At 45.5% G+C, this 20,410-nt stretch overlaps 1 protein-coding gene across 1 annotated transcript; it reads left to right on the forward strand.

The window, feature by feature from the left end:
* Positions 1–724: 724 nt before the first annotated feature.
* NUAK2 (NUAK family kinase 2) lies at positions 725–19,598 on the forward strand. The gene is made up of 7 exons (XM_083444378.1): positions 725–1,086; positions 8,826–8,946; positions 10,307–10,458; positions 12,997–13,062; positions 15,191–15,310; positions 15,841–15,973; positions 16,389–19,598. The coding sequence occupies exons 1-7, from the start codon at positions 877–879 to the stop codon at positions 17,537–17,539; spliced, it is 1,953 nt and encodes a 650-aa protein (XP_083300504.1). The 5' UTR covers positions 725–876; the 3' UTR covers positions 17,540–19,598.
* Positions 19,599–20,410: the final 812 nt, after the last annotated feature.

The following is a 20,410-nucleotide window of genomic DNA, read 5'->3' on the forward strand; positions in this document are numbered from 1 at the left end:
ACAACTTGAATTTGCAAGTATGTGATTGAATCCCACTTGAAAACAGGGACAGTCTGGGAGTGACCTTAACACTTTTTTTGTGTAAGCAAATCAGGATGAAAAGAAGTCTGCAAGGGACCGATGTATGACATTCACTGTTGATGGGGAAATAAGTATATATGTCCTGCCTCACAGGGCTGGTGTGAGGATGATGGGAGAGGCAACATCTATGCTTTTTGATAAAAAGGCAATAAATAAAACGCAACCTTTTTTTCTGATGTGGTCCCGAGGTGCTAAAACGAGCATGTTTGTGGAGTGCTGAAAGTCTAGTAATGATTTTGTAGGATGCAGTTATTTTCAAGATTCCCGCCTCTTGCTTGCTGCTGGAAACTCGCTTTCAAACAGCCATGCTAAGGCTGGCTTTCCAGAGACCCAGCCCCCGCCGTGTGGCTCAGTTTCTGTAATTTTAACTTGTCTCCATAGAACCGATCACGTCTTCTTGGCTTTCTTTGTCTTTTGAGACAAAGCCCGACCACACGATGCACGTCTTTCCTTGGAAGTCAGCCCCAACTGAGGTCCATAGAGCTCTGCTCCCACGCAGATGCGCCTGGCGAAGCATCCTTGAGATTTCTCTGACAACACAAGGCTTCTTGTCCCCCCCCTCCCCGCTTTCTCTCCCCCACCGCCACGGACACCTTGCGAAATAGGTTGGCCACGTGGGCCGCCGCAGCCAATGGCTGCAAAGGGGGCGGTCCGGCAGCGGGCAGGTTTGTAGCATTTATTGGCTCGGCGTTGGCCGGCCGGCTCCAGCGGCGCTTGCAGTCTGCTGATCGCTCTCTCTCCGTCTCCCTCGCTCTCTCCGCCCGCTTTCGCTTGTCACCTGCGCCGGAGGGGGCGATGGATCGCGCCTGGCCCTCCGATCCCCCGGCGGCCTCCGCCGCGCTAAGGGACGGGCTCCTGCCGTCGCCCAAGCCCCCGGCGAAGAAGCAGGCGGTGAAGCGCCACTACCACAAGCACAACCTCCGGCATCGCTACGAGTTCCTGGAGACCCTGGGCAAAGGCACCTACGGCAAGGTGAAGAAGGCGCGGGAGAGATCTGGCAAGCTGGTAAGGAGAGAGAGGGAAGCGTGTGCGTGTGCATGTGTGCGTGTGCGGATCCGCTTTACGCCAGTATGCCGGGACCCTTCAGGCTAAGGTGCCTATTGCGCTGCGTGCACATTTCCGCCAAAGCTTATAGGCCAGTTATTGGTTCTTGGGGTTCCAGGCAGGATTCTGACCCTGTGCCAACTCCTAGGTGGGGAGGTCCCAGCAGCCCCCCCATAAAATATTTGAAGGGGCCAGGCACCCCCAAAGTTGATTGGCACTGACATTCAAATAGGGTGCGCGCGCCACATCTTGTGATCGATTATGTGGGGTGGGGTTTATCTGCCCCCAGTCAAATATTCTAATCAGGTTGGCACCCCTGGTTGGGGCTGCTGCAAACCCGGACGCGCTTACACGGAAGTCAGGCCCCTTGAACGCCTTGCTTGCTCCTAATCTTGCATAGGATCGCGCTGTTGATCGGTCTCCTCCTTTGTGTCAGAACAGGGTTGCCCCGAAGAAGTTCCTTTGCTTGCCTGTATAGAATCCTCCCTCACCCTCCGCGGTGCCGCAGTTTGATTTTTCTTCCCAGAAGGATTCCCCGGGAAGATCTCCCTTGAATCTTCCCGCTGTTTGTGCCACCATCAGCACTGCTGTTCCTTTTCAGTTTAGCAGCGAGGTGGCTGGCAGCGGCAGGACGCCCTCTGCCAAATCACCCTGCTCAAAGCCCTTTCTCCCTCTGTCTGCCTCTGCGGCAAGCGCGGCGTTCTCGTCCTCCAGGTTTTAAGCCGTGTAAGCCGGCAACTGGGACCCCCTTTGCATTTCTGGATGGCGAGATGCCTGGCAGCGGTTTTTGCGCATCTGATGCCATAAAGGTTGGCAGATTCTCCCTGGGAGATCACAGAAGTCTTCATCCTCTACAGCGCAGGGTTCCCTGCCGCAGACAGCAAAGGCTGCGGGGCGATTGGTGCTGCAGGAGAGCGCTTTCCAAGAGCGGGGGGGGGGGGGCAACGAAGGGGCGCGTGAATCGCGATTGGACAGCTTGCAGGGTTTGCTGGTGCCCGGGGCAGCTTCGAGATCCTTGGGAAAAATGTCTTTCTCTCACCCACCAACCCCCAGCATAGAAACAGATTGCATAATGAATGTCAGTTATCTTCTGCCAGAGTGCGTTTTAAAAAATAAAAATTAAAAATAATCTGCAATTCAGATGAGCCTTGTAACTAGCTCTGCAATCTGAGTCTATGCAGATTTACTCAAAAATAAATTTCACTGGTTTTTAATGGCACTTCCTCTAAGCTAATGGTGCATGGGTTGGCAGCCTTCACAAATTGTGAAGTTGCAGGGAAGGGAGGTGTGCAAAGAGAAAGAGGTTGGTTGGGTGGCCCTGTGAGACAGGGGTCACCCCCCCGCCCCCCCCCCACTTTTTGGCAAAGGCCTCCTGGTTCCAAATTAGTGATGCAAACAGTGAAGGCAAAGCAAATTAATCCTAATCTGAGTTAATAAACTAAATTGGCAAGCTGTGGGACAGGCCTGTGCAAGTTAATGGTGGCCTTGCAAAACTTCACTTTCCTGGTGTGAATCATTCTGGCTGGTGAGGAACAGAGTGGTAGGATTAAGGGCAATTACATCCTACTGAGCCAGGGTGGTGAAAATTTCACCTCTTCTGCAAGACTGCCTTAAGTAGCTTTCTTTTTTGGTGACAATGGCAAGGCATTTATAGCAGCAGCTTCCTTGCAAGGCTGAGCTTTGGTGGTAGCCAAAATGCCCTTGTAAAATGGGAGGGCAAGTGGTCTGGGGGCCCCTTTTGGCAATGGCACTCTTTTCTTTCCCCTTAAAAGTAGAGGACAAAGCTAGCCAATCCTCTGCTGCTATATTTAGTTCTCCTCTCTCCTCTGCTGTTATTGATCTGACATGAATTGCCTGTCACTGCCACTGTTTGCCTTTGTGGCTGGCCTCATTTGAAATGGGGAAAGTCGACTTTCATTGGCTGGAGTTTTCAGGCAGGGAGGGAATCTCTGCAGAATCTAGGAAGGGACCCAAAGCTCTCAGGGTCGGTCTCTCTCTCTTCCGATTTGACCTTGCTGTGCTGGTGTAAATTAGTATTTCTGGGGAAGGTACATCAGTGTCTGTGTGAACACAATTAAAATTAGCCCAAAGGTTGTTAGGGACTGTGTTCTAATAGCAGCACTTCCAGGTTCTGAACACTGGCACCTAAGCCTGTTAGAAACCTACTGCACAATGACAGTGGTCTCTCTACAAAACCCCTGTAGGAGAAGGCGTGTCTATGCAGGCCTTGGCAAAGCCCTGGATTTTGGGAATAAATTAATCTGGTGGCATGATCATCTTGGCCCATTAGTGAGCAGTGTTGATGTGGGTGGTGGATAAACAGCTCCCAGTCATGCTGACTGAAGTGGCAGTTTTGTTTCCTTGTGAAAGGGGAATTTGCATGTTGACTTTTGGGTATTGTAGAAGGAAAGAATAAATATTACTGCAGTAGTGGGCTTGGCCTTTTTCTGCAGTGCTGAGTTGCTCAAACATGCAAACAAAAATTGCAGGTAGTTTGGCACAACCTGATGCCTCTTTTGTTTCGCATCATATCCAGCCTAATCTAATGAATTGTGCCTATCCCACCCCCACTCCTTTTGAAGGTTCTTTGCAAACTCAAACTGCAAACTACAGATCAATCATGGAACTGTAGTGTTGAACCATGAGGGTCATCTAGTCCTAGTCTAGTGCAGGAATCTTTTTCCCAATGTGGTGGGGAGATTGAGTCTCCTGCTGTACCAACTGAGCTATCTCTGCTACCCCCTTCTGGGGTTCTTTGCTTAACATCTAGCCTGATAAAAACACTTTTGGGGGGCCAGGTGTTACCTGGCTCCTATTAATACATTCAAACCTCGTTAAGCTTCACTGGGCTTATGGTTGCTGGGTCTAAAGATCACCCTTCCTCATATTGCCACCTTGGTTTCTTTAACTGACAAGTCTGTTAAGTATTTTTCAAGTCCTTGATCAGTGGCTTTAACAAATTGCCTGATTGTAGCCCTTAGGCAACCAGGAATTCCATGCTGGCTAGTGAGCAGGCTGGTGGCGTATGGATGGATGGAACTCTTGATAAAGCCCTCCTCTTGCCAGACCATTTGGGTGAGGGTTGCTCATTCCTATGCACATTTGTCTGGAAATGCACACTGATAGCCTCTTAGCAGACTGGTGACTTTTGTGACTTTATTTCCAAGGCTGAGTTAACCATGCAGCAACTGTGCAGGGACATAGCAAAGGAAGATCTGCTATTAAAACCAAGAACTGTTTAGTTGTGACTCTTGCATTGCATTGGACTAGATGATCCTTGGGATCCCTTGCAACTCTACAGTTCTATGATTGTATTTTTCTGTAAGTATGTCTAGCACTGTCTTCTTGGGCAGTACCAGCATTGCTCTCCAGATGCTACTAATATCAAACGGTGCAGCTCCTCTCCTAATTTCAATGTAAAACCCCAATTTCATTCTGTTTATTCCATTTCCACATGAATGAAAATTGAGATGTATGTGATAACCGGTGCCTCTGTATAGAAGACACAAGAGTCACCATATCTCAGTGAATCATCTTGATACCTGCTTTTGCTGACATCTAGGCCTGCTTAGGCTTCAAATGCATCCAAGCAAATCTTGCTCTGTGATGTTGTGGATCAAAGGAAGTAAATCCTGAGTCAGCTGTAGAGGAGTGCACATTTTAAATGAACTGATATTGTGTCAGACGTACTGTGACTGAAGAAACCAATGAACTTTTAATGCAGGCACCTTTCTATGTACGTAAGTACCCCACCGGGTACTTAATATATTTATTTGCAAACAAAGCTCATATCGGGCCTTATGAAATTACTGGTTTATTTGCTTACACAGAGATTATGAGCAGCCTCCTTTTCTATCTGGAGCTTCATGTGAAACTGCAGACCAGATGAAAGTGATGAGCTGAATTGGTTTCTACACCTGTTTGCCATTCTACATCTGCCTAAATGCTGGAGAGTAGCTTTTAGCTTTTGGCTTTCTGCCAAATCAAACAGGAAGCCTGCTGTTTCTATAGACTTTGCTAGCAAAATGTGATACATGGACTCCTAGTCCTGTGCTGTGCAGACAAAGGGGGAGGGTGGTGTGCCTAAAAATGGAAAGTCTCTCTCTCTCCCCACCCCACACCCCCAGTATCTTGGGAATATTGTGGGGTAGCTGTTGGTCTACTGGTCTGTGGCGGCAAAAACAGAGAGCTTGTGGCACTGTTGACACTCACTCTCTGCCAGTAGGATATAATTCATTGCTTTCTGGGACTAGGGCAGTGAGCAGAATCTGGAACTGGTTTTGGAACCACCTGACAGACTTTCATTACCTGTCGGGAGATCTCTTCCTCTCCAAAACCATAATTAAAACCGGATTTGAAATGGGCTTTAAAGCCAAATTATAACAATCAAGCAGAACTGACTGGGGATATACGTGGTCTGCCTACAATCATAGTGCACTATATACAGTGGTTAAGCCTCACAAAAGATGTGCCTAGTCTAACTGGTCTCTGAAAGGGTGTGAGGCTAGTAGTCTAATGGAAACTTTCTCAAAGTCTCTTGTGGGCCAATGACACTTACTTTCCAAGTGCATTATGAACAGGGGCAGGGGAATTTCTTATGGGTCTACAGTCATGCTCTGATCTTCATTGCTGCCATCTAATAAGAGTCCTGCTCAGCTGCTGCCACCCCCCCCCCATCAAATGTCATCCTCAGTGAAGAAGAAAAATTAGTGAGATGGATAAAAAGTTGCTAATTTTTGCATCCCTTCAATTTGTACACTTTATTGTCAGTTATGTGTGTGAGTTTCTACAGAAATGATACATTTCTAACACAGGAACAGGCTAAAGGCCACAGAAAGCACAGATCCGGTTACTCTTTTTTAAGCAAAATTAGGAGCTTTCACACAATTTCAGCTTCTAATGTGTCCCTTCAGGGATCTCTAGGATGAAAAGTTTCAGAAAATCAATAATGCAAGCCTGGATTATTGTTGATACTAATTTGGGATCGGATTATCAACATTCATACATCGCACATTGAGTGTGTTAGTTGCAGGTTTAATCACTTCAGAAACTAGCTAAAATTAATTTGCTAATCCAGTCACTGCGGGGTCACTGAGGAAAATGTAGCACCTCCTCACACTTGAGTCTGTGTGCTGGAAGGGCAGCCAGGCAGGTGCACAAAGGCTTGCATGTGCTAATACATGTGAGCACACTTTGATTTGTGTGGCCGTCGCCCTTTATTAATTTATAGTACTTTTATATCACTTTTTGCCATACAATGGTCCCAAAGTGGAGCTATTAAAAGGCTGAATCTTCTCTTCCCAAGTGAGCTCAGTCTGGCCTCCAAGCTGTGGTCCTTTAATTGTCAGGCAGCACTCTTAATTTCTGGGAAGGCAAGGCAGGAGGCTCTGGGGTAGCTGTGCCCAAATCCTTAGGGCAGTTCAGACCAGACTAGATGCCTGGCATTCTGGGCACATGCCTCTGGGTCAGTGAATAATGGAGCAATGGGGATTCTCAATAGTGGGGGTTCCTGAGGGGAGGGGGTGGAATGGATGAGGACCTTTGTAAAATTAGTAGGCTGTATCTTTGTTTACCAAAAAAGGGCTTTGCATTGTCCAACAGTTGTGCACATTCCAGAAGGGAGACCAGGTGATAAGGCACTGAGGCAGAAAGGGTTAAAGATTAACCCCCTGAACCAAGGCCACTTAGGGAAAGTGACTTGAGCTCAAACACACCATCTGTATTGCTTCTAACATTATTTACACCTCCTATTTATTTGGTTCCCCCATTCAACCTTGCTAGTTGGTAGGCAATGCACTTAGCAGATAAAGTCTTTACTGGATGTGGGCGTGATGCTCCCGACTTGTAACTGTAATGCCAAGTGTAGGTTGGATGTTGACTTATGTGACAACTCTGGATTAAGTAATTCCTATTGCAAGAAAACTGTAGGCTGCCCCCTGCCCCCAGGCACCTCTCCCTATATTATTCATTTTCTTTTATGTCATTGATTGATCTATACATCTCTCTTGCATAGAAGAACCTGCTTTGAACTTCCCTGATCATTTTTGCAAGAAATGATTCATGGTGTGCCTGGTTGAGCTCACATAATTGGTTTATCTTTTGGGGATACAATTCCTTAACTTCAAAAAGCTCAACAAACTCATAAGTGGGAAGGTGGTGATGAAATAGGTATTGCTAAACAACACACTGCTGTGGCAATATTACCCAGTGACCCTAGATATGGAGAGCAGCCAGCATTGATGGGTAAATATTGGGTTAACAAATTCTGGGACTTGCATGCACCACTTACATTTCTCTGAAAATATTCTTGTTAGGATAGTTTTTGTGATTATTACACTGTGATTGAGGGCAACTTTTATTTTCCTAAAAGTGCAGTGGGAAAGGCCACCATCTTGGATTCTCATTTGGCTCGCTTGGAAGCTTGAAAGCAAACCACTTAGAATTGTATATGACTGCTAAAATCATGGGGTTTTTTTGAATAGGAAGTGCACATGAATCTGATTTCTTGGATCCCAAGCTAACTTTCTAACTAGCAACTGGACCATCTCTTGATTCTGTTGCCCTTAGTCAGGCCTCCAAGGCCAGACCTCTTTGCTGCCGAGGCAAACAGGGTACCCCATCCTTTGAAATACTTACGGTAAATCAGGGGTAGGCAACCTAAGGCCCGTGGGCCGGATCCTGCCCAAACACCTTCTCAGTCCAGCCCATGAACGGTCCGGGAATCAGAGTGTTTTTACATGAGTATTTAAAATGCATCTCTGGGTTATTTGTGGGGCATAGAAATTTGTTCATTTTTTTCTTCAAAATATAGTCCGGCCCCCCACATGGTCTGAGGGACGGCCCATGGCTGGAAAAGGTTGCTGACCCCTGACTTAAATGCACAGTGGCGCCCTCTATCTGTTAGTGGTAATAGTGAATTGTGTGTTGATGGTGGTTGCATGGGAGAGAGCTCTAACACTTCACTGCTTTTGGGATGCAAGGCCAGGCCTCCCTTTCCTTGTTGTTGCTGGGAGGCTTAGTATTATGTGTCCTCCAGGATCCTTTTACAGGATTAATGCTGTTCCGCATTCTTGTCTGATAGAAGAAACGAGGTTGTGCTGGATTCCCTTGTAAATTCAACCCAAGGAGTCCATTGTCTTCACAATCCCTTTGAAAGAGGATTAGCTGCATCTATTCTCTGGTCCTCTCACTTTCCCTCTCTCCTCCCCTTCATTTCCTTGTGGAGGAATTTTCATAATAAAGAAATCTGAGCAAACTTTGGAAGGTTTCCTCCTGCCGGTTCAAATTTCCACCATTTTGGATTGCTGGTTGTATTGCTGGGGTGGGGAGGGGGGAGGAGTTCTGTGTTTACTAGTACTTCTTTTCCACAAAAGAGAACATTACCTGGAACTCATGGCTTCTCTTCCATTTCTTCCTTTCTTTATAAATTTGAGCGACTTATTCTCAGTCTAATATAACAGAGAACTGTTCCTAAGGGCATCAAGTAAAGCTATTGATGTTACGTCATGTTCACTGGTCACATTCCATACAGTGATGTATCCTAACTGCAGAAGGGTCATTTTTAATAGATATCACCCCTGTGACACAGAGCTTGTAGCTGGTCTATTTCCAGTCATGAACACACTGGTATGTTGTATTTCCATCAGCAACGAAGGAGATGACTTATTGGGTAACCATTTTTCAAACTCCCTGTTTTCCAGGTTGCCATCAAATCTATCCGGAAAGACAAAATAAAGGATGAGCAGGATCTTGTCCATATCCGGAGAGAGATTGAAATAATGTCATCTCTCAATCACCCCCACATCATTGCTGTCCATGAAGGTAAGAACATTTAACACACTGCCCCTCTTCAGGTACAGGTACCACTGTATATCCATATAATATTGGTGCCAGCCTCCTTTTCATTATTTTTCAGACGTCTGACTTTTCAGAAAGGGGTCAGACTTAACTCAAGAAGTTGTAGCTCCAACCAGATATACATGGAGAGACCTGTATATAATCAATTCTGATACTGTTAAATATGATATGCATAGGGCATGATTTCCATTTACTATAGGTATCAAAAGTGTGGTAAAATGTTTCTGTAATTTTTAGGAGGCTATCTGCAAAACTAATGGGGGGGGGCCCACAAAGCTCTTTTCACTAAGCAGTGCTGGTTGCTGTTTCTTCTGTTTCCCATTCTAATGTACAAATAAATGCCATTTTTTGTCAACTCCACAATGTTGCAAGGGTTGAAACACTCTGTGGCTTCTACCGGAGGCACAAATGGATGACTCAGTAGTAGCAGCAGCAGCACACAGATCTAGAGGGTAAAAGTTCCCCTCCTACACCCTTTCGTACTTTCTTCCTTGTTTTTGTGTACAAAACAACTTGTAGTGGCGGCATGGTCTCTCTCTATTTTTATTTTTTTTTAAAGCAATAGCAGCCAGCTCCTATTATTTCCAGCTTTGAGAGTAAGGATTCCTGCAAAATTGTTCTTAGAACTCTGAAATGCCACGTAAGGTGTGTGTTCTAACCTGGAGCCTGGCTCCAGGTATTGCATATTTATTGTTGGCATATGGCAGATACGTGCAGTATTGTAAATACTGGTGACGGTGAGAGTTCTTAAGGCACCGTGCTGCTAAATATAGCAGAAGGGTTGGCATTTCACAAGGCTCTGTGTGTTTGTACAGCCTGTGCCATTTGGTCCATAGCTCTTACTTTAACCCCAAAATGACTTGAACGGTGTGTTAAATTGTGATAGGAAAAACCTGACCCTAAGCTACTAACTGGTAAAATGCATTAGACTTGAATGAAATGTGCCTGTTTGTTAAACAGGCAGGTGTTGTGCCATCTTAGAATTTATATGAATGTACTCTTTAAAATAACGCTGCATTTGCAGCTGAACTGAACTGAAATGGTACCCTAGAGCACCAACTTCATGAGCCTGATTTGGAAGGGACACAAGTCAGGATAGGACAGGGACGGGGTTGTTGGACTAGAATGCCCATCATCCCTAACCATTGATCACCTTGGTTGGAGTTGATGAGAACTGGGAATCCAACAATGTCAAGAGGAGCAGAAGTTCCGCACTCTTGGGATAGGAACTAAAGCCACAGACTTGTCATCAAGATTGTTCAGCTTAGAAATCTTGGATTCTTTGTGATTCATCTTAATGCCGCCCCTGTTCTTGTTTATGTAGTATTTGAAAACAGCAGCAAGATTGTCATTGTGATGGAGTATGCCAGCAAGGGAGACCTCTACGACTACATCAGTGAGCGCCAGAGATTAACTGAGCAGGAAGCCCGACATTTCTTCAGGCAGGTGGTGTCTGCTATCTACTACTGTCACAAGGTGAGTCAATTGGATGACTTAAAGTCTTGGTGCACCTTCTTATGTCTGTGCTGTTTCTCCAGCAGTTACTTAAGACACTTGGAAAGTCAAGAAGCGTAGGAGTCTTGGGACTCTGTTCAAATATCACCAGGAGTTGCCTCCTTGTCTTCATTGATCTCCCCAATGGTGTAATCCACAAGTTCTGCTTACCCATGTTACAGCAAAAAAAGAGGGCTCATTCTCTTGCTTCTTGCTTTCCTTGTATCTGTTGATTCATCCACAGTGCTGTTTGCCCTGCTGCTTTCGCTTGGGAAAATCCACAGTTTACCGCTGAAGCTGAGCAAACCGGATTGCTATTTGTTCCAATTTAGCACTAAAGCACAGGCTGTCTGTGGAAAAGCAGCAGGGCAAAGGCAGAACTGCTCTGACCTGTGCCTAGAAACCATGGGGCAAGCGGAAAACCACTCTGACCCATTCATAAGCCTGTGTGAAACAAGTATGTGGATCTGCATTGGTCTACAGGGAACATACAGTGCACAATATATTTGCATCACCATGCAGCAACATGCTTCAAGCACGGAGCATACAATATGTTATGAATGAACTGTTATAGAACAGTTACAGATATAAAGGCTAGTAATTATTGGCAGTCATAGGAATTTTGATGTTAACAAGGACATAAACATTGGCGGGCTACCTTCCTCCTTGAAGGAAAGAAGTGATAGGGGAGGGCTATTAGACCCTTGTCCTGCTGTACATAAGTGGGCCAGTTTGAGCAATACTGCCCATTCCAAGCCATGGTGCCCCTGGGACAAGTCACCTGAATTATAGTGTACACATAGGCCCAAACTGCATGCTCAGTTTCCACAAAGGTTTTTATGCGCACAGGCTGTGTTGTTTGGATGTGTTCTATGTGTAGCATTGGATTGGACAGGTACTGTGTTCTGTGCAGAGGTGTTATGGTGTTCGGAGACAAGCAAAGCTGCATATTTCCTCAGGGTGTTTTGTGTACTGCTAAGGCACTGTTTTCCTAACGATGTTAGTCACAGTAGTATTGTCAATGTCAAGCTTGCACTTGGGGGAACACCCATAGCTGTCACACTGGATTTAATACTAAAAATGTAAAGCATTCTGGCTTGCATTTTCACTTTTACTTGAAGCGAAAGGGTCCCTGTGAAGCGACAAATTCAGTTGTGCTGATCTGTATGGGGAATGCGAACAAACCTCTTTCTACCTGCTGTGTCATCAGTTTTTTATAGTTTTCAATTTTGACTGTTAAGGAAACAGATGCTGGTAGTATTGCATCACTGAATGTTTAGAGACAGAGCCCATGAAATTTCGTTGACTCTTGAAAGTCTGGATTTGGTTAATTTTATTTTTGCCCCTTGCAAAGTGTATACCAAAAATGGTAAGCTCATTTGCTAAACTGGAAAGCAGCTAATCTCATTTATTCTACCTTCAAAATGTATTCCTGTGATCTGCTGAAGTTTTGAGGCAGACAAAAAAAACTTAAGGTGATAGATTGAGCTTGGATAAAGCACTCGTAATATATACCCTGGCAATAAATGTCTAGAATTCCTGGCCTCCTCCTACTTTGCATGTTTTGTTTTTGTTGCAGAATGTGGGGAGGAATGTAGAGAGGGAGGTTTTGGAACTTTCTTTTGGGAAGGAATTTTGGGATTCTAGGAATGTTAAAGGCCAGAGGACAAAATGGGCTAGCGTGGTACATAGGAAGGTGTGAGCAGGGAACATAATTGCAATTTGTCATGGCATTACCTAAACTCCACATTGCAATAATATGGACTAGGAGCCTGACTTCTTTCTACTTTACTCATGAAATTGTTAAATATCAGGCAATGATAGCAACTGAATGTGCTGGCTCCATCACATGATTTCAGGTCCATGGCAGATAGTGGTACCAAACATTGGTCAGATAATAGGCAATATGTGGATGGCCATGACATGATGCATCTTGAATGCAAAGGAGAGAGCTTGTATCTGAGAAATGACACTAGCAAACCTGACATCTTTCACCCACCATCTTGTTTTGGAGATGGGGAAACAAGAATAGCAACATGCAACACTTGGTTAAAGAGGTCCTTTGTAGACATTCAGAGCTTTTGTCATTGTATAGTGCAATTGGAGCTTTCATTTGTGGTGATCCTACTTATTTTCATGGACTTGCGATTATGAAAACATGGCTCTCAGGTTTGTATGCAAGCACGTGCTCTTATGGAAAGTTCTCTAGTTGCTCTTCGACAGTAGAATAAAGTGGAAGGTTCTCAATTTGAACCTAATTGTTGGGCTGAACATTTGCTGGAATCCCTTGTTAGAACTTTCTCTCCTGTATTCCTAGTGGGTGTGTATATTGTGTCTCTCACTTTAGTTTCCTGTCTGGCTGCTTTGGGCTTTTTGCCCTTAAGAAAAAAACCAACAGTCTGTTAAACACACTGCTAGCATCTCTATAGATGGACAGAATTAGTAGAGGCAGACTTCTAGCATGCTTTGGCTTCCACCAGAAAAAACAAACCTAAACTCTCCTTTTCCCTCTCTCAACAGAATGGAATTGTTCATAGAGATCTGAAGCTAGAAAACATCCTTCTGGACGCTAACGGCAACATCAAGGTAAGTGGAGCTATTCAAGTTGTCAGTAGCTTGCAACATGTGATGCTCAAATGTCTGTGAGGACATTATTTGCACCTTTAAAGTCAAGGTTGCTTTCAGATTTAGCAAAATATACAGAAAAAAGAGGACTTTAAAAGCGCAATAGAAAGCTAATGACAAAATTAAAATCAATGCAAGAGAAAGGGGGTGGGAATCTAATAAATGTTGTAGCCAGTGAATATGCTTTACATTTGCATTGTGGAGTTGGAACCTGGAGTCTTAATGTTTGGGCAGCCACAACACCCTTCATCCTTGACCATTGACCAGGCTGGCAGGATGCGATGTGATTTGGAGTCCAACAACATCTGGAGGGCAGATGTTTGGGCAAGGATGGTTCAGACCATGTTCTCTGTGGGTTGTTCTCATTTCTAAACTGGCACCCGCTACAGTTGGATGCCAGGGTTGCAAAGGGGAAAGGTGAGCCTTGCTATTTCTTGTAACTGTGGAAAACAAGAAATGCTGTCCTCCAGATCCTTGATATTTGTCGGGGACCATGATCCTTTAACCAGGGAGACGAAGGAGCTATAAATAGCCAGCGGTTACCAGAATACCAGGGCATATCTCCCATGATAAACATGCAGCTATTCCGTGTAATCCAAATAGTGACTCATGGCAAGTTAGGGATAAGGGGAAAGTTTTTTGTGGCTTACAAGCAAGGAGGAAATGCCTGTGTCCAAGATGATTAGACCACATATTTCAGTTGTCAGGCTTAAGAATAATCCAACAGAGTTTACCCTGGTTCTGTGCAAAAGGATAATACCTAGAGTTGTCCTACTATGGAATAATAAGAAAGTGAAATTCCCAGGCACCTTTTGAGCAACAGATGACCAAGTAGGAAACTTCTCTGATAATTTAAAGAAGCAATGTTGACTATTCACACTCCGTGGAAGGATAAATCTTACGCCAAGGGTAGCCAGGATGTGGCCCTCCAGATATAATAAAATCATAGATTTGTAGAGTTGGAAGGATCTACGAGGCTCATCTTGTCCCAACCTTCTGCAATGCAGGAATCTTTTGCCCAGTGTGGGGCTTGAACCCATAAGAGTCTGAGCCTCCGCCAGCACAGCCATTGGTTAGGGATGACTGAGTTTGCAGTCCACCAGCAGACAGTACATAAGGGCAGCACCTTGGGCTACCCTTTTCTCTATGCAGAGAAAAGAAATCCATTGTAATAGCTTTAAAACTGCGATGGTCCTACTGGACCGCCAGGCATCTGCTATGATAATGGTACATCAGCTAATTCCCATAGGTGCTTATGTAGCCAAACCCTTCTGTAGGGGACCTATGAGGTCTGGGTTCACAGAGGTGATGAGGGATACATGAAGATGGCACTGCCTCAAGGCCCAGATTTGTGGTGTCAGCCCACTGAGTTTCCTACCTTTCATAATGCAGCAAGAGGGACTGGTAGGAAAATGTGGTATCCCAGAACTGTTAAACTCCTGCAACTCCTCATATATTGCAAGGATAAGGAAATAAGACTCCCAAAGTTCTGCTTAATGGCATAAACCATGTACTCTTTCACCCAGAGAGTTTTTCCTCCTTAAAAAAAAAAGAGCCAGTCAACTGTTAACATAATGGAGATTTTTGTGCAGTTAATAATAAACAAAAGACCTCCCATGGTCTATGTTGCCTGAACAATAGGCCGTTCCGCAACTGTGAACCTGGAAACATGTTCTGTACCTTCTGGCTGATCTGATTGGCTGTGAGTCTGGATAAACAAAGGTATTAAAAATGTGGTATCAGCAGATGCTTGCAGCTGTGGCACAAGCGCAAGGCTGGTAGAGCTCAGCTGCTCAGTTCTTCAAGCCCTGGTACATTCCTGATGAAGCAGCTCTGCTTTTAGTCTAGGAACTGAATGTGCTTTTAGGGCTTCCACCTTTTTCCTGGAAGGCTCCTGAACAAGTGCATGGCAGGCAGAAATTCAACCGGTGCAGCTGTGATCCAGTGCCCAGCCCTAGAAGCTGTGGGTTCAGATTTCAAATCTTAATTCAGGCTAGCAATATTTTTAATAGACACAATGCAGGTTATGGTAGTGGTCTTCCACCAACAACAGTGCTAACCTGTGACCTTATTTCCCTCCCACCCCTAGATTGCAGACTTTGGCCTCTCCAATGTCTTCCAACAAGACAGGTTCCTCCAGACCTTCTGTGGGAGCCCCCTCTATGCATCGCCTGAGATCGTCAATGGAAGGCCTTACAAAGGACCTGAGGTAAGAGGGCTGCTTATAAAACAAACTCCATACCCAAACATTCTCTCAGGCCAGTCCCTCATGGGCTGGCAGTTATGTACCTTCTAGTCTGGGCTTCGCTCTCATCTTCTGCCTTCCTTCAGGGCACAGAGGCCTTAGGTAACCCCAGGGAAGGTGAGGGTTCCCCTTCTTAGACCTGTGATGGTTCTGTCCATGTGCTCCCAGACTTGAGGTTCCTTGTCTCATTTCCTTGGCAAATATCATCAGTAAGATGATATTGTCTACATGGCACATAGCTCAAATTATGTGTCTTGATATGTCTTTGCCTAGCAATTAAAGCAGCCTGTTCCATCCAACACCTGCTCCATCCAACATATGAGCCCTCCCTGTGTTTGGAGCTATAACTTCTGTCAGCCCCAGCCAGCATGGTTGGGGATGAAGGGAGCTGTAGTCCAGTGACACCCAGAAGGCTGAATTAAAGCAGTAGCAATGAGCAACACAGTCCTTGTTCTTTTCAGCTGCTGATGCTGCTGTCTCTTCTGTTTCTTCAGGTTGACAGCTGGTCCCTTGGAGTGCTCCTCTATATTTTGATTCATGGCGCAATGCCTTTTGATGGTCAAGATTACAAGACTCTGGTCAAGCAAATCTCAAGCGGTGACTATAGAGAGCCCACCAAGCTATCGGGTGAGTGGAAATGGCAGTCGAAGTTCTGCATTCTGCCGTTTTGATATTGTTTTATGAAAGTGTGGATTACACATCATGTGCCTCTGTGTGCAGTTAACACAAACAACATAAGGCACATAGCAGCCAGTGCATGCAACTGTCCCTGTTTATTAAATAAAATACGTGGTCATGAACATAAGGAGAGCCTAATGGATTAGGTCAATGGCCCATCTTAGTCCAGCACCCTGCTCTCACGGTGCAGCCAGGTGTCTTGGCTTTTGAATATCTGTTAAACAGGCCAAGCCATTGGCTGACATGGAGGTGGAGAGGTCAGAGTCTTCACTTACTTGAAGCACACAGAGATTCTAGGGAAAGGAGATTTAAAATGGAACATGGCCCTTACCTGTGTATCTGATGTGGTTTCTTTGTCCTTCAGAGGCCTGCGGCTTGATCCGGTGGATGCTGATGGTGAACCCAGAGCGCCGAGCCACCATTGAAGACATTGCCAGCCACTGGTGGGTGAACTGGGGCTACAAGGTGCCCATTGGGGAGCAGGAGTCCTTGCGTGAGAACGAATCTCCATTGGCCACCGTGGCAGAGTGGCTGCGCCGCTCCTCCAGGCCCCTCTTTGAGAATGGCTCCAAGGTCCGCTGCTTCTTCAAGCAGCACATCCCTGGCGTCACGTTGGAGAGGCAGCGCTCGCTGAAGAAGTCTAAGAAGGAGAACGACGTCTCCCACGCTCTGCAGGAGACAGGGCCTGTTCCTGAGAACCCATCCAAATCTATCCTCAAGAGACCCAAAGGCATCTTGAAGAAGAGGAATTCCTGCGAGAAGACCCAGGCTCCCCCTCCTCCTCTAGTGACGGCGCCTCCCGTGGACATGAGGAAGGAGGGCAATACTGGAACTGCCCTTGACTTGACTTGCGTCTTGTCATCCAAGGCTTTGAACTGCAAGAACGAAGATGCTGCAGCCACTCCTACCGCACCCAAGAAGGGAATCCTGAAGAAGCCCCCAAAGAGAGAGTCTGGCTACTACTCCTCCCCAGAGCGCAGTGAATCAGTGGGTGTCTTGGACTCTAGCATGGACCTCGATGCCAACGTCTTTTCTGGTGACGCCTCCTCTGCATCCTCACCTCAGAGCTCCAGTTATGACCATCACACCAGGAGGAAAGGCATCCTGAAGCATAATGGCAAGTATTCTTCCAGCAGCACCGAGTCAGACAGCATTCCTGCCAAGGTCTTCTCCCCTTTTACAGAAGTCGCCTTGCCCAAGCTGCCCCTGACCTGCCGTAGTCGCCCATCCAGTGCGGTGAGCGAGGACAGTATCCTTTCCACAGAGTCCTTTGACCAGCTTGACTTGCCTGATCGGATGCTTGGGAGCGGAGGCATCCCGATGCGAGCATCTGTCTCTGCAGATGACCTCCTGCAGCTGGAGGAGGAGGGAGAGGCGGGAGGTCGGCGGCTCCGCCGCTGGACAGTGACTCGTTGCCAAAACCCTCTGGCAGATAGCTGCTTCTCCCTGGTGGACTGCGATAACGTCACCGAGGTCTACAAGCGGGCTGTGGCCATCAGCATGAAACTCAGCTGAGGGGGCCACGGGAAGACTTTGCGCTAATCAATGCACACATCCGCAGCTATGTCTCGCAGTGGCTCTGGCTCAGAAGGAACGGAGTTGTCCAAACAATTTGCACTTCCTTTTGAGGTGGGACGAGAGAACTTTCCTCAGACTTTGTCTTCTCCTCCCCCGACAGGGTTAGAAGTGCAACTGGCTAGAAGTATTTATTTGTTGCATATGCTTTGGAATGTAAAGAGAACACTCAAGGTTTTAACAATGGCTTGTACTGGGTCAACAGGGTACAGGAGTGTGTTTGGAGGGAGAAGAAGGTATGTTGGTAGGAAGTTTGTGGATGTGGGATGGATCTGTAAGGGCAGTGTAGTGGGGCTGGAGTATTAGGGGAGAAACAGGGAGGCATCTGTTAAGTGCAGGGCAATGGGTTAAAAAAATAAATCAATCTCTGCCTTCTCACACAGTGAGTTGAAATCCTAAATGGTGGAGACCTGTAACACTCCCTTGAACACTTTCATCTTCTCCAAACAGACCCTGATGATCATCCTTCTGATCTTATTGACTGGGATGGTTATTTTATTTGCACTGTGCTTCTTTAATTGCACAAAGATAGTAACTGAGGTAGAAACTCCTGAAGGGGAACAATGATGTGGCAAGGCAATAGGAAAGGAATAGCTCTTAAGCTGCAAAAAACTAGGTTCCTGGCCCCTTGGAGAGTATCTGCACTACAAACACTAAAAAGCGTGTCTTGTTATATCCTGATATTCTCAGCCCTAAAAAAGTGGGGAGGGGGCAAGGGCTTGCTAATGTGATTCTGAGCATCCTCCATAAAATCAAGACTGTCTTTAGAAAAGCCTTGGTGGTTGAACTAAAAGCATGCAACCATGGTGTAAGTAGGATGTCAGCTGTTGAGAATTCACCACAGTAACAGCACACAGGACCTCAAAAAGATGCCTCACCATCCTTCCTGCTTTGGTTTATTTATTCATTTGAGCAGACTAGAATACTTTGATTCTTATAGATTCTAAAAATAAAAATAAACTAATGCAATATGGCTAAAGGTGAATCTCTATCCTTGGTGTATCTTTCCTCTCTGCACCTCCTGAGAGAGAGATTGCAATTTTGAGAAAGTCAGTTGGACAACACCTGTGACCATTACAGCAGTCATTGTGTATCTCAGGAGATTGACCTGCCCTTATTTTTGGGAAAAGATCTTGACTGAAATGTGAATCAAATCAGAACTGGGCATTGGGGCACATGACATCTGAATGCCAAATGGAAGCCTTTATTGGAATGGGAGCAAATAAGGAGACGGGTTTAAAAGAATAGGCACATCAGGCATTAGAGAAAATGGGCATCTTGTCCATGATAAACACATGTGCCTTTAAATACAAAAGGATGAACTGTGGCTCTGAGCATTAGATAAGTAAACTTATGCAGTTTAATGGAAGAAAGCCTTCTGATGTCCTTCACTTCTCAATAGCCTCTTATACCCCCTAAAATTCCTCTCTAGAGGTCTGGGGGGGGGGGCCACCTGAATAATGTGGGGTGAGGCTGTGGGCAGAGGACTGGAAACTTTCTTTTTATGAACTCCTTGGAAGTTAACTTACCTCAGCCTATGTGTGTTTGCCCGGATAGCTGTTACCTAATGGGGATTTTGCTGTTGCCAAGTATTTCAAAACACTGCTTTTCTGAGCAATGCAAGCTACTTGATGAAATGTTTTTGTTTCTTTTAATGGTTAAAGATGGTATTTTGTGTATGTCTGTGTTTTGTTGGTTGTTGTTTTTTTTTAAAAAAGTAACTGGTGACTTTATAATATCTAGCAGGAAAGTGATCTGCAGAACATTTCTATATTGTAACCCTTTTGGATTCCAAATAACCTGTTGCACTATCTTGCCATGCCTTCTCTGGTTGGCCTTCCAACTCTGTTTGCTTTGATTATTATTTTTGCCATCCAGAGAAGTTAATTAATACAAAAAAGCAAAATGAGACTTGAACTCTCTGGTCTATGCAGCTCTCCTTTTCGCAAGCTGATGGCAAACAATGGTTATGCAAAAAGAATAAAGGAAAAGGAACCAATTGTTGGGTGCGTCAGTTGTCGTCATTGCCACTTCAATGGTTTGCCTGCCAAACGGTTCAAAGGCTGCTCCCCACCCACTTTTCTCTACTGGTCTTTTTCACATTATCTGAAGACTGATCTCCTGAGATCTTCTGGAGCTCCTCACATCAAAATACTCTCTAGGCAAGATCACAAACTCCTTTGGCCATCGATCAGGAAATACTGTGAGCCCCTGATTTCCATATGGGCAATTATGACCATTAGAAGGTAAAAGCGGGTTTTTCATACCTCATTGCAACCCCAACTGATTATAAAACATAAATTACTCATTAGTTTTATCCCACTTCTTCCTATGAGGGGCATGCTAGCACCCGATAATTCCTGTTGAGGCACAGGAGAGCACTGTAATGCAAATGGTTGGATATTAGAGCCCAGGATTGTTGCATTAAGCACTCCAGCCCCTGCACCTCACTGCCTCTCAGCAGTGAGAAACATCTCATTCATGTTAAGTAATCACGTAGGCAATAAAGGTCTATTCTTTTACTTTCAATTATATCCCGCCTTTCCTCCCTGGTAAAGGTAAAAGGTAAAAGGTAACCATCCAACCCTTGGATGGTTAAGTCCAGTCAAAAGGTTGTGGCGCTCATTTCACTTTTCAGGCCGAGGGAGCCGACACAGACAGCTTTCCAGGTCATGTGGCCGGCATGACTTCTGGCGCAACAGAACACTGTGACGGAAACCAGAGTGCACAGAAACGCTGTTTTCCTTCCTACCACAGTGGTACCTATTTATCTACTTGCACTGACATGCTTTTGAACTGCTAGGTTGGCAG

The sequence above is a fragment of the Podarcis tiliguerta genome (assembly GCF_965153285.1).
Source record: "Podarcis tiliguerta genome assembly, chromosome: 6".
Lineage (NCBI taxonomy): Eukaryota > Metazoa > Chordata > Lepidosauria > Squamata > Lacertidae > Podarcis > Podarcis tiliguerta.

What these genes read in the sequence shown, in the direction of transcription:
- NUAK2 (XM_083444378.1), top strand. Translation starts at nt 877, where the DNA reads ATGGATCGCGCCTGGCCCTCCGATCCCCCGGCGGCCTCCGCCGCGCTA. An exon ending in GGCCTTACAAAGGACCTGAG is followed by an intron (nt 15,311 to 15,840) that starts GTAAGAGGGCTG and finishes CTGTTTCTTCAG; the next exon opens with GTTGACAGCTGGTCCCTTGG. An exon ending in AGAGCCCACCAAGCTATCGG is followed by an intron (nt 15,974 to 16,388) that starts GTGAGTGGAAAT and finishes TTTGTCCTTCAG; the next exon opens with AGGCCTGCGGCTTGATCCGG.